We start from the raw sequence: 16681 nt of genomic DNA on the forward strand, positions 1-16681 counted from the left end.
ACCTGGGCACAAATAAGGAAGTTGGGGGTGGCGGTGGCATGGGGGGTGGGGTTAGAACAGTTAATAATTTAAGAAAGAGTAGAGGTACAGAGAGGAACATCAAGTGCATGTATACTAATGCCAGAAGCCTCGCCAACAAAATGGACGAATTAGAATTAATGTTGTTGGAGCATAATTATGACATGGTGGGGATATCTGAAACATGGCTGGATGAGAGCCATGACTGGGCTGTTAACTTGCAGGGCTATAGCCTTTTCAGAAATGACCGTACAGATAAACGAGGGGGTGGGGTGTGTCTGTATGTAAAATTGTCCTTAAAACCCATCCGGCGTGATAATATAGGTGAATTTAATGAAAATGTAGAGTCCCTGTGGGTGGAGATAAGGGGAGGGCGAAAAAATAATAAATTACTGATAGGGGTTTGTTATAAATCTCCAAAAATAATGTAAGCAATGGAGAATATCCTCGTAAAGCAAATAGATGAAGCAGCGACTTAAGGAGAAGTCATTATTATGGGGGACTTCAACTACCCTGAAATAGATTGGGGAACAGAAACCTGCAGTTCCAGCAAAGGTAATTGGTTTTTGACAACTATGAGAGACAATTACCTTTCACAACTGGTTCAGGACCCAACAAGAAGGGGGGCACTGCTAGACCTAATATTAACCAACAGGCCAGACCGCATATCAAATATAAGGGTTGGGGGTCACTTGGGGAATAGTGGGAAAGTAGGTAGTGATGAGGCATTAAATAAATACAGAAAATTAAATAAATTCTGTAAAAAGCAAATCAAGGCAGCAAAAATTGAGACAGAGAGACTCCTTGCCAGAGAGAGTAAAAATAATCCCAAAATATTCTTTAACTACATAAATAGTAAGAAACTAAAAAATGAAAGTGTTGGCCTCCTTAAAAATAGTCTGGGTGAAATGGTGGATGAGGATGAGGAAAAAGCCAATATGCTAAATGACTTTTTTTCATCAGTATTTACACAAGAAAATCCCATGGCAGACAATATGATCAGTGATAACAAAAATTCCCCATTAAGTGTCACCTGCTTAACCCAGCAGGAAGTACGGCGGCGTCTAAAAATCACTAAAATTGACAAATCTCCGGGCCCGGATGGGATACGCCCCCGAGTACTGCAGGAATTAAGTACAGTCATTGATAGACCATTATTTTTAATCTTTAAAGAGTCCATAATAACAGGGTCTGTACCACAGGACTGGCGTATAGCAAACGTGGTGCCAATATTCAAAAAGGGGACAAAAACTGAACTCGGAAATTATAGGCCAGTAAGCTTAACCTCTACTGTGGGTAAAATCCTGGAGAGCATTCTAAGGGATGTTATACTGGAGTATCTGAAGAGGAATAACCTCACGACCCAGTATCAGCACGGGTTTACTAGGGACCGTTCATGTCAGACTAATTTGATCAGCTTCTATGAAGAGGTAAGTTCTGGACTGGACCAAAGGAACCCAGTAGATGTAGTGTATATGGACTTTTCAAAAGCTTTTGATACGGTGCCACACAAAAGGTTGATACATAAAATGAGAATAATGGGGATAGGGGAAAATATGTGTAAGTGGGTTGAGAGCTGGCTCAGGGATAGGAAACAAAGTGTGGTTATTAATGGAGCACACTCGGACTGGGTCGCGGTTAGCAGTGGGGTACCACAGGGGTCAGTATTGGGCCCTCTTCTTTTTAACATATTTATTAATGACCTTGTAGGGGGCATTCAGAGTAGAATTTCTGGGGTCGGGAAGGAATTGGGGAAATGTGGGGTTGGGAAGGAATTTTTTTCCCCAATGTGGAGCTTACTTTTTGCCACATGGTTTTTTTTTGCCTTCCTCTGGATCAACATGTTAGGGCATGTTAGGTTAGGCTATGGGTTGAACTAGATGGACTTAAAGTCTTCCTTCAACCTTAATAACTATGTAACTATGTAACTATGTAAGAATGGGGGATGAAGGAATTAACCTGATGACAAAAAATTAATCTCCAGGTTAATAGTTTTATCAAGGTGCCCGGCCACAGTACTGAAAGTACGGCACCCAGAAGAAAATTAACTTGATTGCTCTCTGAAACCACTGGCTTTCATTCATGGAGGCGTGCCTGGAGCACGCCTGGGCACTGATTGACAACTGGCTTTGCACTATTAACCTGCAGATTTAAAGGGGTTACCTAGGACTATTCATTTTATTTACTATGGGTCTAAGAACTAACAAGCAGGTAGTTGCTACTATCTACCTTTTCTGCCCACCGCTGGTGTCTGCTGGCTCAGAGTGATCATAGACCGCTCGTGCTGGAGATTCTGCAGCTTCCGGTGACTGGGCATGACTCCTGATATCATGCTGATTGACAGTCTGCTCCTCACTGCCTAAATGCAGTTCAGAAGATGAAGAACTGCTCTGTTGACGTGAACCAGCAGAACTGCTGGCACGAGCACTCTGAGCCAGCGCTAGGTAGAACAGGCAGGTAGTTAGCAAATACCTTCTGTTAGATCTTAGGCCCATAGTAAAAAAGTAAAACAGTCCCAAAAAACCTTTAACCTTATCTGCAGAATTCTCTGCATATTCGTATCTGACAGATTCACTTTAAGGTCAGTACTTTGATTTGGCCATTCCAAATGCTTTAATCTCCAATTCATCAAGACCAGAGATTTTATACACCGATCTTCCTGAGGGGGTCCTGTGGACTCAGATGCTTCTGATTCATGAAGAAGCATATGCCTGACAAGTGGGATATGCCTACATGCGCTATGCTACAAATCTTACTCTAATCAATGACTGGAGTAAGATTTCTGTAATAAGGCTTGTCATGCCACCATCACAGCACCTCATCGTGCCATACTCCATGTTCTCTTGAGATTCAGGGCATGGACAGATGTCCTGACATTTTCCTTTAGTATTTGCTGATATAATTCAGAAATAATTGTTCCATTAATGATTGCAAGCTATCCCGGCTAAAATGCAGCAAACTAGGCCCAAACCATGATACAACCAGCACCGTGTTTTACAGATGGTTTGAAGTTCCTATGCTGTAATGCAATTTTTTAGTTACACATCTGTCTTGGATCCATGCTTTGCTTCCCTCACCCTCTGTTTGTGATGAAAAGGTTTCACAATTTTTCAGTTGTTTTTTACAGGTCAGACACTCATCCAAGTTTTGAATTGTTAGAGATGTAACCTTTAGGCTGGGTTTTTACAATGCATACATAGTATGATGTTGAAGCCACTCTATCTTGCGTACCATGTTAGCAATAGATAGCTTATGCTACAGATTTGAAAATCCACTTAGTGTCTTTAATCTGCTGCATATTTTCTTCTTATTGGGTTTGTTAAACCCCATTCATTAACCCCTTTCTGACCTCGGACGGGATAGTACGTCCGAGGTCAGATCCCCCTCTTTGATGCAGGGCTCCGGCGGTGAGCCCGCATCAAAGCCGGGACATGTCAGCTGTTTTGAACAGCTGACTTGTGCCCGCAATAGCGGCGGGTGAAATCGCGATTCACCCGCCGCTATTAACTAGTTAAATGCCGCTGTCAAGCGCTGACAGCGGCATTTAACCGGCGCTTCCGGCCGGGAGGCCGGAAATGAGCGTATCGCTGACCCCCATCACATGATCGGGGGTCAGAGATGCTTCTGCATTGTAACCATAGAGGTCCTTGAGACCTCTATGGTTACTGATCCCGGATAGCTGTGAGCGCCACCCTGTGGTCGGCGCTCATAGCACACCTGCATTTCTGCTGCATAGTAGCGATCTGATGATTGCTGCTATGTAGCAGAGCCGATCCAGTTGTGCCAGCTTCTAGCCTCCTATGGAGGCTACTGAAGCATGGTAAAAAAAAAGTAAAAAAAAATGTGAAAAAAATAAAAAAAATATAAAAGTTTAAATCACCCCCCTTTCGCCCCATTCAAAATAAATCAATACAAAAAAATCAAACCTACACATATTTGGTATCGCCGCGTTCAGAGTCGCCCGATCTATCAATAAAAAAAAGCTTTAACCTGATCGCTAAACAGCGTAGCGAGAAACAAATGTGAAATGCCAGAATTACGTTTTTTTGGTTGCCGCAACATTGCATTAAAATGCAATAACGGGCGATCAAAAGAACGTATCTGCACCAAAAGGCTATCATTAAAAATGCCAGCTCGGCACACAAAAAATAAGCCCTCAAACGACCCCAGATCATGAAAAATGGGGACGCTATGGGTATCGGAAAATGGCACAATTTATTTTTTTTTTAGCAAAGTTTGGAATTTTTTTCATCACTTAGATAAAAAATAACCTAGTCATGTTAGGTGTCTATGAACTCATAATGACCTGGAGAATCTTAATGGCTCTGGGAAGGAGGGGAGCAAAAAACGAACATGGAAAAATGGAAAATCCCAAGGTCATGAAGGGGTTAATGCTGTACTCTTCTAAAGGTTCACAACAGGGAGGTATAAAATGTCAATGTATTTTTCTTATTGGTGCCAAACAATGAAATGTGCACTATTTACAGAGGGCGGTCCAGGTCATACTTCTGCACCAGTTCATACTGTGCTCTACCACAACTGAGAGGTGGCTCTAGAGGAAAGTATCACCCCTGTTCAAAATTACACTACTTGTAACCCCCAGAAAAGACTAACTTTTAGCTTTTTAACTACCACTAAAAAAACACTATGGCCAAGACAAAAAACTGGGCAACCACATTTAAGGCCGGAGTCACACTCAGCGTATGTAAATACGGTCCGTTTTTTACGGCCGTAATACGCAGAAATGTTCCCAAAATAGTGATCCGTATGTCATCCGTAGGCAGGGTGTGTCAGCGTATTTTGCGCATGGCATCCTCCGTATGGCATCCGTACTGCAATATTTTCTTGCAGGCTTGCAAAACCAACATCTAATGGATTTATGTGCTCAAATGTTCGTTAAAACATATATACAGTATATATATATATATATATACATATATATATATATATATATATATGTCATTGAGACACACATATATATATATTCTGTATTTATATTTAATTCAGCGCGATATATGTGAAAAGCCGATAATTCAATTGCCGGCTTTTCATTTCTCCTTCACAAACCCGACAGGATATGAGACATGGTTTACATACAGTAAACCATCTCATATACCTTTTTTTTTTTGCATATTCCACACTACTAATGTTAGTAGTGTGTATGTGCAAAATTTGGGCGCTGTAGCTGCTAAAATAAAGGGTTAAATGGCGGAAAAAATTGGCGTGGGCTCCCGCGCAATTTTCTCCACCAGAGTGGTAAAGCCAGTGAGTGAGGGCAGATATTAATAGCCTAGAGAGGGTCCATGGTTATTGCCCCCCCGGCTACAAACATCTGCCCCCAGCCACCCCAGAAAAGGCACATCTGGAAGATGCGCCTATTCTGGCACTTGGCCACTCTCTTCCCACTCCCGTATAGCGGTGGGATATGGGGTAATGAAGGGTTAATGTCACCTTGCTATTGTAAGGTGACATTAAGCCAGATTAATAATGGAGAGGCGTCAATTATGACACCTATCCATTATTAATCCAATAGTACGAAATAGTTACTAAAACGCACACACATTATTAAAAAGTCCTTTAATGAAATAAAGACACATGTTGCTGTAATATTTTATTAGACTCTTAATCCACCTGAAGACCCTTGTCACCTGGAACAAAGTTACAAAAAAACAAACAACAATATTCCATACCTTCCGTCGTTCTGTCCCACGTTGTAAATCCATCTGAAAGGGTTAACTAATTTTACAAGGAGAAGCCTGTTAATGCAGCCGCACCTGCCTGTAAAAACCCGGGGAATGAATGGATTGCACGGGACTGACCTGTAGTTACCTTGAGTCGCGGTGAGGCACCCTCTGCTGGATGTCCTCATATGAACTCTAGCGTGGGAACTTTTCCAAGGCTCCAGTTCATGAGGACATCCAGCAGAGGGTGCCTCATCGCAACTCAAGTTAACTACAGGTCAGTCCCGTGTAATCCATTAATTCCCCGGGTTTGTACAGGCAAGGGCGGCTGCATTAACAGGCTTCTCCTTGTAAAATTAGTTAACCCTTTCAGATGGATTTACAATGTGGGACAGAACGACGGAAGGTATGGAATATTGTTGTTTTTTTTTTGTAACTTTGTTCCAGGTGACAAGCGTCTTCAGGTGGTTTAAGAGTCTAATAAAATATTACAACAACATGTGTCTTTATTTCATTAAAGGACTTTGTAATTATGTGTGTGCGTTTTATTAACTATTTCGTACTATTGGATTAATAATGGATAGGTGTCATAATTGACGCCTCTCCATTATTAATCTGGCTTAATGTCACCTTACAATAGCAAGGTGACATTAACCCTTCATTACCCCATATCCCACCGCTACACGGGAGTGGAAAGAGAGTGGCCAAGTGCCAGAATAGGCGCATCTTCCAGATGTGCCTTTTCTGGGGTGGCTGGGGGCAGATGTTTGTAGCCAGGGGGGCCAATAACCATGGACCCTCTCTAGGCTAATAATATCTGCCCTCACTCACTGGCTTTACCACTCTGGTGGAGAAAATTGCGCGGGAGCCCACGCCAATTTTTTCCGCCATTTAACCCTTTATTTTAGCAGCTACAGCGCCCAAATTCTGCACATACACACTACTAACATTAGTAGTGTGGAATATGCAAAAAAAAAAAAAGGTATATGAGATGGTTTACTGTATGTAAACCATGTCTCATATCCTGTCGGGTTTGTGAAGGAGAAATGAAAAGCCGGCAATTGAATTACCGGCTTTTCTATAGAACACCGCTGCGTATTTCTCGCAAGTCACACTGCTGGTCCATGTGTAATCCGTATTTTTCTCGCCCCCATAGACTTTCATTGGCGATTTTTTTGCGCATTACGGTGACAAACGCAGCATGCTGCGATTTTGTATGGCCGTAGAAGACCGTATAATACGGATCAGTAAAATACGGCTGATAGGAGCTGGGCCATAGAGAATCATTGGGCCGTGTGTTATGCGTATTTTACGGGTGTATTTTCTGCGCTCATACGTCCGTAAAACTCGCCAGTGTGACGCCGGCCTAAGTAGTGTCAAAAAATATTATTTCTTTCTAAATAAGTGCTATTAGATATTGCAAAATATAGCAGTATTTGCTTCTATTGTTTGCCACTGGAACATATAAATGTTAACTGTCACTTACAGCATTTGCAACTTTCGTCAAAAACAAGGCTGGCTGGGCAGGTCTGTTTGTAGCTTATTCCATTTGAACAAAGCCAGAAAGCATTTTTATCTCCAGCTACTGGGTAGAGACCATTGTCTCGCCCTAAACAGAAGTCTTTTTGAGTTTTGCCTGGTGTTGGAGGAAGATAATTACCTGTAAAACAGTGAGCAAAACAGTCACATTGGATTTATCAGCTTAATACAAGGCACTTTTGAAAAGTGACATTTCATCAGATGTCATCAGGTCAAAAATAGCCAGTTTCAGCTCTTCTGTTATTCTCTCTACTCTGCTGACTATTTTTTTTCAATGTCAACCATATGTCACCAGAGAAGCAGGCAAGGTTCACAAGGTTCTCTGGGGTGTGTCCTCAGGCTGCTCTGCAGTATTACCTGTGAGCAATGCCCCTTAGGTAAAGACCATGAAAAATTACACTAAATTAAAAGCTCATATCTCTAGAACCAAATGGCGGATTTAAGAAGAAAAAGCAATGAAAACAGGAATATTTGGAAGCAGGTGGACAAAAACTGGCCAGTGGCCACTTTTGTCATGGTGACAGGTCCTCTTTAAGGACCACATATTACAGCTACAGGTCAGTTCTCCTAGTTGCCAAACCGTACATTTTATGTTGCTGTTGTTGTTTTGGCTATTAGTAGCACAAACCATAGCAGTAGTATTCTGCCCTTATATAGAGCAGCATTGTAAGTAGATGGATTCATTCTAATGTCAGCTTTCATATAAACATACAGGGTATTATTGGCAAAAAGAATATATTCATTTTCTACTGGAAGTCAATAGTATTGCTGTCATTCTAAGAATGAAAAAATGCTTTAGATTTATAGTAAAATAATACTTACAGCATTCACAGCTCACATCAAAGACAAGACCAATGGGACAATATTGTTGGAAGGTCATCCCATTAGAACAATGCCAGAAAGCATTTCTATCGCTAGCCACAGGGTACAGACCGTTGGCTCTCCCAGCACAGAATCCTTTATGAGCTTTCGTTGGATTAACATTTGGAGTTTTACCTAAAAGACAAAGTGATTATACAGTATAGTAATGAAAGAACAATCTGAGAATACATACATTATAAAATATTCGAAAGAATAACTGTGACAATAAACCTACTCTGCCCTTTGTCCTCACCAGTGACCCTAGGCAGCAGCCAGTCACTAGTGAGGGGGACGTAACGAAAGTAGATGCCTTTATATCATTTTGGTGCTAATAGCCAAATGGCACAATATATAGGATGACAAATTCAGATTTAAAGGGTTAGTTCAGTACATAAAATGTCCTTTATCAATATCTATTTTTAAGCCCCAATCACTTTTATAATTTGCTTTATTTTAAAATTATCTATTATTGTTCCTATACAGCTAATAGTCTTAAATTCTGTCCCCACTGCCACGCTTCTTCTGTCATCCTTGTCCAGCAGCTTCTGTGCCCACCGCCACTTGACTAAAATGTGATGTCATCAGGCTGAGTAACACCAGTTTCGCTCCCTGATGCTGATTTGTTACAGGGTGGTGATAGCACCTGTGAGGTGGCGCTGCTTCTATCACATGGCTGTGATGACCACCCCTGATGACCTCTCATTTCAGTGAAACAGGTGGCAGGAGAAAAAGCTATGGGATGGTGATGACAGAAGTAATGGGGTGACTGTGAAAGAAACAGCAGTCATTTCTTCCTGCCTTCTTCACTATTACCACAATTGATTCTATGCGTCATTAGGGACCGGTAGTGAAATAATTTGTGGTGACTGCATTACTATCCCCATTTGGTGTTCTAGTTTGGGGGGAGGTTAAAGCAGCTATGGGGAAGTGAATACAGGGCATCCTCTTGATGTTGTCTTATGTGAGACTCAATTCAAGCAAAACATCACAGGAAGTAAAGTTTTAAAAAAACATCTATAGGGTTTAACCATATAGGGAGAATATTGGGACATTTAAAAATAAAGAAATTTACAAAAATGGTTAGGCTTAAAAATAGATATTTCTGAAGGACATTTTATGTATCAGACAACCCCTTTAAAGCTATAATATATAACCAAACTACTGCTAATAAATTTTAGCTTTTCCAAAAAATCAGGAGAATCTAGAAACTTATCAAAAGTAATACAGAGTTTTTGTGATTTTAAAAGTCTATGTTAACAACGTTAACATTAATACTTACAGCATTGACAACTTAGTTCAAAGACAAGGTCAGATGGGCAATATTGTTTATAGGTGATTCCATTAATGCAGTGCCAGAACGCATTTCTGTCCACCACTACTGGATATAGACCACTGGCTTTACCAAAGCAAAAACCAGAGGAATCATTTTTGGGAATAGTATGTGAGTGACTAACTCCTGAAGGATTGTGCTTATGACTGTTATGTGAAGGAATACCTTCAGAATGACTAGTTTTGGGGATTCCTCCAGAGGAACTGGTCTTTGGAATGTTATGATTGGGAATGCTCTCATGATGATTTGTCCCTGTCTTACTGCTTGGACTGGTCTTGGGGACTTTGCTAGAGGGACCAGCCTTAGGACTGCTTTGAGAGGGAACACTGTCATGAGTGGCTTTGGAGACATTGCCAGATACACTGGTCTTAGTCTTAGGACTTCTATGAGAGGAAATGTTTTCATGGTGAGTATTCTTTGGGTTGCTGCTTGGGCTCTTATGAGAGGGAATGTTTTCATGATGAGTATTCTTGGGGTTGCTGCTTGGGCTGTTATGAGAGGGAATGGTCTCATGATGAGTAGTCTTTGGGATGGTGCCAGAAGGATTAATCTTTGGGCTGTTATGAGAGGGAATGTTTTCATGGTGAGTATTCTTGGGGTGACTGCTTGGGCTGTTCTGAGAAGGAATGTTATCATGATGAGTGGTTTTGGGAATACTACTAGATGGACTAGTCTTAGGGCTGCTTTGAGAGGGATTGATTTCATGGTGAGTATTCTTGGTGTTTCTACTTGGGTTGTTATGAGAGGGAATATTTTCATGGTGAGTATTCTTGGGGTTGCTGCTTGGGCTATTATGAGAGGGGATGTCATCATGATGAGTGGTCTTGGGTATATTGCTAGATGGGCTAGTCTTAGGGCTGCTATGAGAGGGAATGTTTTCCTGATGAGTATTCTTGGTTTTGCTATTTGGGCTGTTGTGAGAGGGAACGTTCTCATGATGAATAGTCTTAGAGATATTACTAGATGGACTGGTCTTAGGACTACTATGAGAGGGAATGTTTTCATGGTGAGTATTCTTGTGGTTACTGCTTGGGCTGTTTTGAGAAGGAATGTTCTCATGATGAGTGGTCTTGGGGATATTACTAGATGGACTGCTCTTAGGACTGCTATGAGAGGGAATGACGTCATGGTGAGTATACTTGGTGTTGCTACTTGGGTTGTTATTCTTGGTGCTGCTGCTTCGGTTGTTATGAGAGGGAATGGTCTCATGATGAGTGTTGTTTGGGATGGTGCCGGAAGGATTAGTCTTAGAGCTGCTATGAGAGGGAATGTTTTCATGGTGAGTATTCTTGGGTTTGCTGCTTGGGCTGTTATGAGAGGGAATGGTCTCATGATGAGTGTTGTTTGGGATGGTCCGAGAAGGATTAGTCTTTGGGCTGTTATGAGAAGGAATGTTTTCATGGTGAGTATTCTTGGGGTTACTGCTTGGGATTTTTTGAGAAGGAATGTTCTCATGATTAGTGGTCTTTGGGATGGTCCCAGAAGGATTAGTCTTTGGGCTGTTATGAGAAGGAATGTTTTCATGGTGAGTATTCTTGGGGTTACTGCTTGGGATTTTTTGAGAAGGAATGTTCTCATGATGAGTGGTCTTTGGGTTGGTGCCAGAAGGATTAATCTTAGGGATTTTATTGGAGGGTATGTTTTCATGGTGAGCATTCTTGGGGTTACTGCTTGGGATTTTTTGAGAAGGAATGTTCTCATGATGAGTGGTCTTTGGGTTGGTGCCAGAAGGATTAGTCTTAGGACTTTTATTGGAGGGAATGTTTTCATGGTGATCATTCTTGGGATTACTGCTTGAGTTGTTTTGAGAACGAATGTTCTCATGATGAGTGGTCTTGGGGATATTACTAGATGGACTAGTCTTCGGACTGCTATGAGAGGAAATTATTTCATGGTGCGTATTCTTAGTGTTGCTACTTGGGTTGTTATGAGAGGGAATGTTCTCCTGATGAGTAGTCTTTGGGATGGTGCCAGAAGGATTAGTCTTAGGGTTGTTATGAGAGGGAATGTTTTCATGGTGAGTATTCTTGGGTTTGCTGCTTGGACTGTTACGAGAGGGAATGGTCTCATGATGAGTGGTCTTTGGGTTGGTGCCAGAAGGATTAGTCTTAGGGCTTTTGTGAGAGGGAATGATTTCATCGTGAGCATTCTTGGGGTTGCTGCTTGGGCTGTTATGAGAGGGAATGCTGTCATGATGAGTGGTTTTAGGTATATTGCTAGATGGACTATTCTTAGGGCTGCTATGAGAGGGAATGTTTTCATGGTTATTTGTCTTAGGGTTGTTGCTTGGGCTGTTATGAGAAGGAATGCTCTCATGATGAGAACTCTTGGGGATGTTACCAGATGAACTGGTCTTAGGGCTGCTATGAGAAGGAATGCTTTTATGGTGAGTATTTTTGGGGCTAGTGTTTGGATTGTTATGAGATGGAATGCTCTTATGAGTAGTCTTGCCAGAGGGAGCGCTCCTAGGATTGCTGCTTGGACTGTTGTCAGATGGAATGATTTCATGGTGAGTGGTCTTGGGGATATTGGCAGAAGGACTAGTCTCAGGGCTGCTATGAGATGGAGTGTTCTTAGAGTTGCTGCTTGGAACTTTCTGCGAGTGAATGCTGTCAGGATGATTGGTCTTGGAGTTACTACCCGAAGGATTGCTTTTGGGATTTGTCTGTGAGGGACTGACCTCACGATGCCTGTAAGTTGAACCTATTGAACATTAAGAAAAGAAAAAAAGGTTATCCACTTTTGATATTGTAAATAATCAGTACACTGTTATTTTTGCTATTTTTTATGGTCATATAAATTAATAATAAATGCATAAATGCTAAAAATTGATTTAAGATTTAAATGTTGCCTGCAAAATTTAATGATTGTGTATACTTAACTGATTAATATTTTTTGCACTACACTGTGCGAATTCAATTAGTAATCTGATAAACTGATCACTATTCCTAAAGTAATCCACAGCCTCCACAAGGTAAAAAAAGGAGTAAATAATTTATGACCCATCAGTACAGTAAAATGTTAAAATGTCACTGTTTTAACATCTAATTTTGTTAATAGGTCAGTGAATTGAAGTATTCATAGGCTGAAAACCTATCCAAATGAGACAAAGTTATGGACGTTGTTATGATATACTTAACCCCTTCCCGACATTACCTGAGCCCTCTCCATACTGGGCTGGTGCCAGCCGTGGGACAAGCTACGTTCGCTCCTGTCTAAAGGGGTTGTCTACTACTTGGACAACAATTTCTTAAATATGACATTCCCCAATGTAAAACTAAAACAACTTTGCTCAGCTACCATTTCAGCAATATCAGCAGCAGGTCTCCCAAAGCTGTTCTGACATTGGTGTTCCGCAATAGCTGTGCAGCCAATCAATGGCCGCTTTTGGGTAGTTGTGCGTTCATTTGCTTCAAACAAACCTCAGATATCTAAAGGAAATGACAGCACAGCAGCTCATTGGCGACCGCTAATTGGCTGCAGGGCTCACGTGGCAAAACAGTGTCACAAGAGACCCAGCGCCGACATTACTGGAACAGCGTCAGTAGGTGAGTATAAAGTATTTTTATTTTATATTGGGTAATGTAGCTTTTAAAAGGGAGTTGCCTGAGCAGTGAACAAGCCATTTAGCTATGTGCACATGTGGTGTTTTTGCTGCATTTTTTTATGCGCGTTTTAGCCCCAAAAAACTCAGCATTTTACTATCCCAGCAAAGTGAATGAGATTTCTGAAATCAGTTTGAAATCTGCAGCATATCAATTCTTTCAGAATTTTGCAATGTTTTTCACTCATTGTAATGACTGGAAAAAAAACCATATATAAACACTCAACAAAAACTAAATAAAAAACGTAGCAAAAACACAAGTTTGTTACGCAGTGTTTCTCCTGCCAAGGCATATGTTTCTGATGCAGAGATGTCTGCAACAAATACAGAATGTGTGCACATGCCCTTTAGCGATTTAGATGTAGCTGTCAATCTCTGTTCTCATGGTCTTGGTGAACCAATGAACCCCCACTAACAGAAAATCATTACTTTCACTATATACATTTTTTTTTAAGACATACTATAACTTTACATTTAGTTAGGATAAAATCAATAAAACCCATATTTATCAATTTCACAGATTCCATGTCAACAAAGTATAGTTCAAACAAGTATTTTTAGATATCTACTTTGTACATGATACAATCAATTTTTTATTTAATTCTCTATATAAAAATTGCAGTGGGGCAGACATTTACATGTACTAAATTGAATGTGCTTTTAATATAAAATTATGATTTTAATTATAAATTATGATCAATTCCCAGATATTACTTAACTATGATAGCTACAGGGACTGTCATCAATGGATGACACTCTGAATGCTGTATAACTTTGTGCAAATCAGTGATGCAAGCACATTTTTATAGAATAGATTACTTTTATAAAAATAAAAATCTTTTTAGAAATATTACTTACAGCATTGGCAGTGAATGCTGAAAACCAAGCCAACTGGACAATCTTGCTGATATGTGAGACCTTTCCAGCAGTTCCAAAAGGCGTTTCTTTTTCCTGCTACAGGGTACAAGCCACTGGCTTTTCCTCTGCAAAATCCACTGCCTCCAGAGCTTTTGGAAGAATGGTTATCGCTGCCCTTTGAATGGTCTTTAGATTCATTGTTCTTTGTGTGGTCTGTAGAATCACTGCTTTTTGAATGCCCATTAGAACTACTATTCATATTTTTCTTGGGATTGTCAACATGACCACTTCTTGAATGACTTCCAGAATCATTAGCTTTTGAATGCTCGTTATTGCTGCTCATATGATTGTCACAACTACTGCTCTTTGGTTGACCGGGATCGCTACTCTTTTCATTGCAAACTGGGAAATTAAAAAGTTAATTTAAGTATATGTATGGTTTAAAGATGTATCTGCTTTGTGGGTATATGTATTCATAGTTTAAAAAATAATATAAAGTAACCCACAATTTTTGGGATAAGTTTGTGACCAATGCATTAATTGCAGGAATTTTGGAATGCGCTTCCCATATAATGAATTCAAGTTTAGGGCATAGGATGTATTACAAAACCACGGGACACTCACAGTATTCAGAATATCATAGACTAATGTGGACACCCACAGAAGATAAAAATGTGTTGATGCTTGAATGACCATTGAATAAACTTTTATGTGGTGAAATATAATTATGTTGAGAGATCCATACACCAGGATACTAAGGATTATTGTATTTTGACAAGTGATAAGCTTTATAGAAGGAAGCAAGATATCTCATGATTGTGGTGTGCCAAAAAATGTAAACAAGACCATCTTCATTTTATGCAAGTATGGTTTTTCATTTGTTGGCTAGAATGAATGTTTAATTCTTCCATTCTCGATAACTTTAAAGTAATGTGTATGGTCACCTTACAGTGGCATGTAAAAGTTTTAGCACCCCTGGTCAAAATTACTGTTATTGTGAATAGATAAGGGAGTGGAAGATGAAATTATCTCTAAAAGGCCTAAACTTAAAGTTGACATATTTTCTTTATGTATGTTAGGACTGGCGGAACGCACCAAACAATAATTACAGATGATATAAGGTGCGTACGCAGTCCGGGGTCCACCATGCAGCTAAGACACCTGCTGCTTATTAATGACGAACTATATGGCGGTATAATGTGAGTACACACACGGGTAAGCTTCACCCGGCATGAAGGAAACGAACCCTGTTGCGATACAGGGCCTGCAATACCGCACAGAGCGCGCCAGCAAGGCAACACAGAACTCTGCCCCAAGACTCAGGGTAAGAGTCCCTCTAGATCTCTTGCACTCGACACTAGTGTTGAGCGATACCGTCCGATACTTGAAAGTATCGGTATCGGATAGTATCGGCCGATACCCGAAAAGTATCGGATATCCCGATACCGATACCCGATACCAATACAAGTCAATGGGACACCAAGTATCGGAAGGTATCCTGATGGTTCCCAGGGTCTGAAGGAGAGGAAACTCCCCTTCAGGCCCTGGGATCCATATTAATGTGTAAAATAAAGAATGAAAATAAAAAATATTGATATACTCACCCTCTGACACGCCCTGGTTGTAACCGCCAGCCTCCGTTCATAAGAATGAGCGCTTGAAAGTCCTTAGATGATGTCGCGGCCTGTGATTGGTCGCGAAGCGGTCACGTGACCGCCACGCGACCAATCACAAGCCGCGACGTCATCTAAGGTCTTTCAAGCGCTTGAAAGACCTTAGATGACGTCACGGCTTGTGATTGGTCGCGTGATGGTGCAGGATGGGAGCACAGGATGGGTGCAGCACATTACAGAATGGGGGCACTGGATGGGAGCAGCACATGACATCATGGGGCGCAGCATGGGAGCAGCACATGACAGAATGGGGCGCAGGAAGGGAGCAGCACATGACAGCATTGGGCGCAGGATGGGAGCAGCACATGACAGAATTATGGTGCAGGATGGGAGCAGCACATGACAGCATGGGTGTGCAGGATGAGGAGCACCACATGACACGATGGAGGCGCAGGATGGGAGCAGCACATGACAGCATAGGGGTGCAGGATGGGAGCAGCACATGACAGGATGGGGATCAGGATGGGAGCAGCACATGACAGAACAGGAGCGCAGGATGGGAGCAGCACTTGACAGAATGGGGGTGCAGGATGGGACCAGCACATGACAGAAAGGGGGCACAGGATGGGAGCAGCACATGACAGCATGGGGGTGCAGGATGGGAGCAGCACGTGACAGGATGGGGATCAGGATGGGAGCACATGACAGGATGAGGGCTCAGGAAGAGAGTAGCACATGAAAGGATGGGGGCGCAGGATGAGAGGAGCACATGACAGGATGGGGCACAGGATGTGAGCAGCACAAGACAGAATTATATTGCAGGATGGGAGCAGCACATGACAGCATGGGGGTGCAGGATGAGGAGCACCACATCACAGGATGGGGGCGCAGGATGGGAGCAGCACATGACAGGATTGGGGTGCAGGATGGGAGCAGCACATCACAGCATGGGGTGGAGAATGAGGAGCACCATATCACATGATGGGGGTGCAGGATGGAAGAACCACAACACAGGATGGGGGCGCAGGATGGAAGAACCACATCACAGGATTAGGGTGCAGGATGGGAGCACATGACATAATGAGGGCTCAGGAAGAGAGTAGCACATGACAAGATGGAGGTGCACAAAACAAGATGGGGGCTGCACATGACAGGATGGGGGTGCAAGATGGTAGCA

The 16681-nt window shown here is 41.7% G+C and overlaps 1 protein-coding gene across 1 annotated transcript in view; it reads right to left on the reverse strand.

Moving 5' to 3' along the window:
* Nucleotides 1-16681, reverse strand: part of LOC143817674 (uncharacterized) — a 110685-nt gene that overhangs the window by 29636 nt on the left and 64368 nt on the right. The window contains exons 11-14 of the mRNA XM_077299166.1: nucleotides 13892-14293; nucleotides 9379-12132; nucleotides 8061-8234; nucleotides 7186-7359 (exon numbers count right to left, since the gene is read on the reverse strand). Of these exons, the coding sequence (XP_077155281.1) occupies nucleotides 7186-7359; nucleotides 8061-8234; nucleotides 9379-12132; nucleotides 13892-14293 (3504 nt within the window). The remainder of the gene's footprint in view (nucleotides 1-7185; nucleotides 7360-8060; nucleotides 8235-9378; nucleotides 12133-13891; nucleotides 14294-16681) is intronic.

This window comes from Ranitomeya variabilis, chromosome 3 (genome assembly GCF_051348905.1).
Source record: "Ranitomeya variabilis isolate aRanVar5 chromosome 3, aRanVar5.hap1, whole genome shotgun sequence".
In the NCBI taxonomy this organism is placed as follows: domain Eukaryota; kingdom Metazoa; phylum Chordata; class Amphibia; order Anura; family Dendrobatidae; genus Ranitomeya; species Ranitomeya variabilis.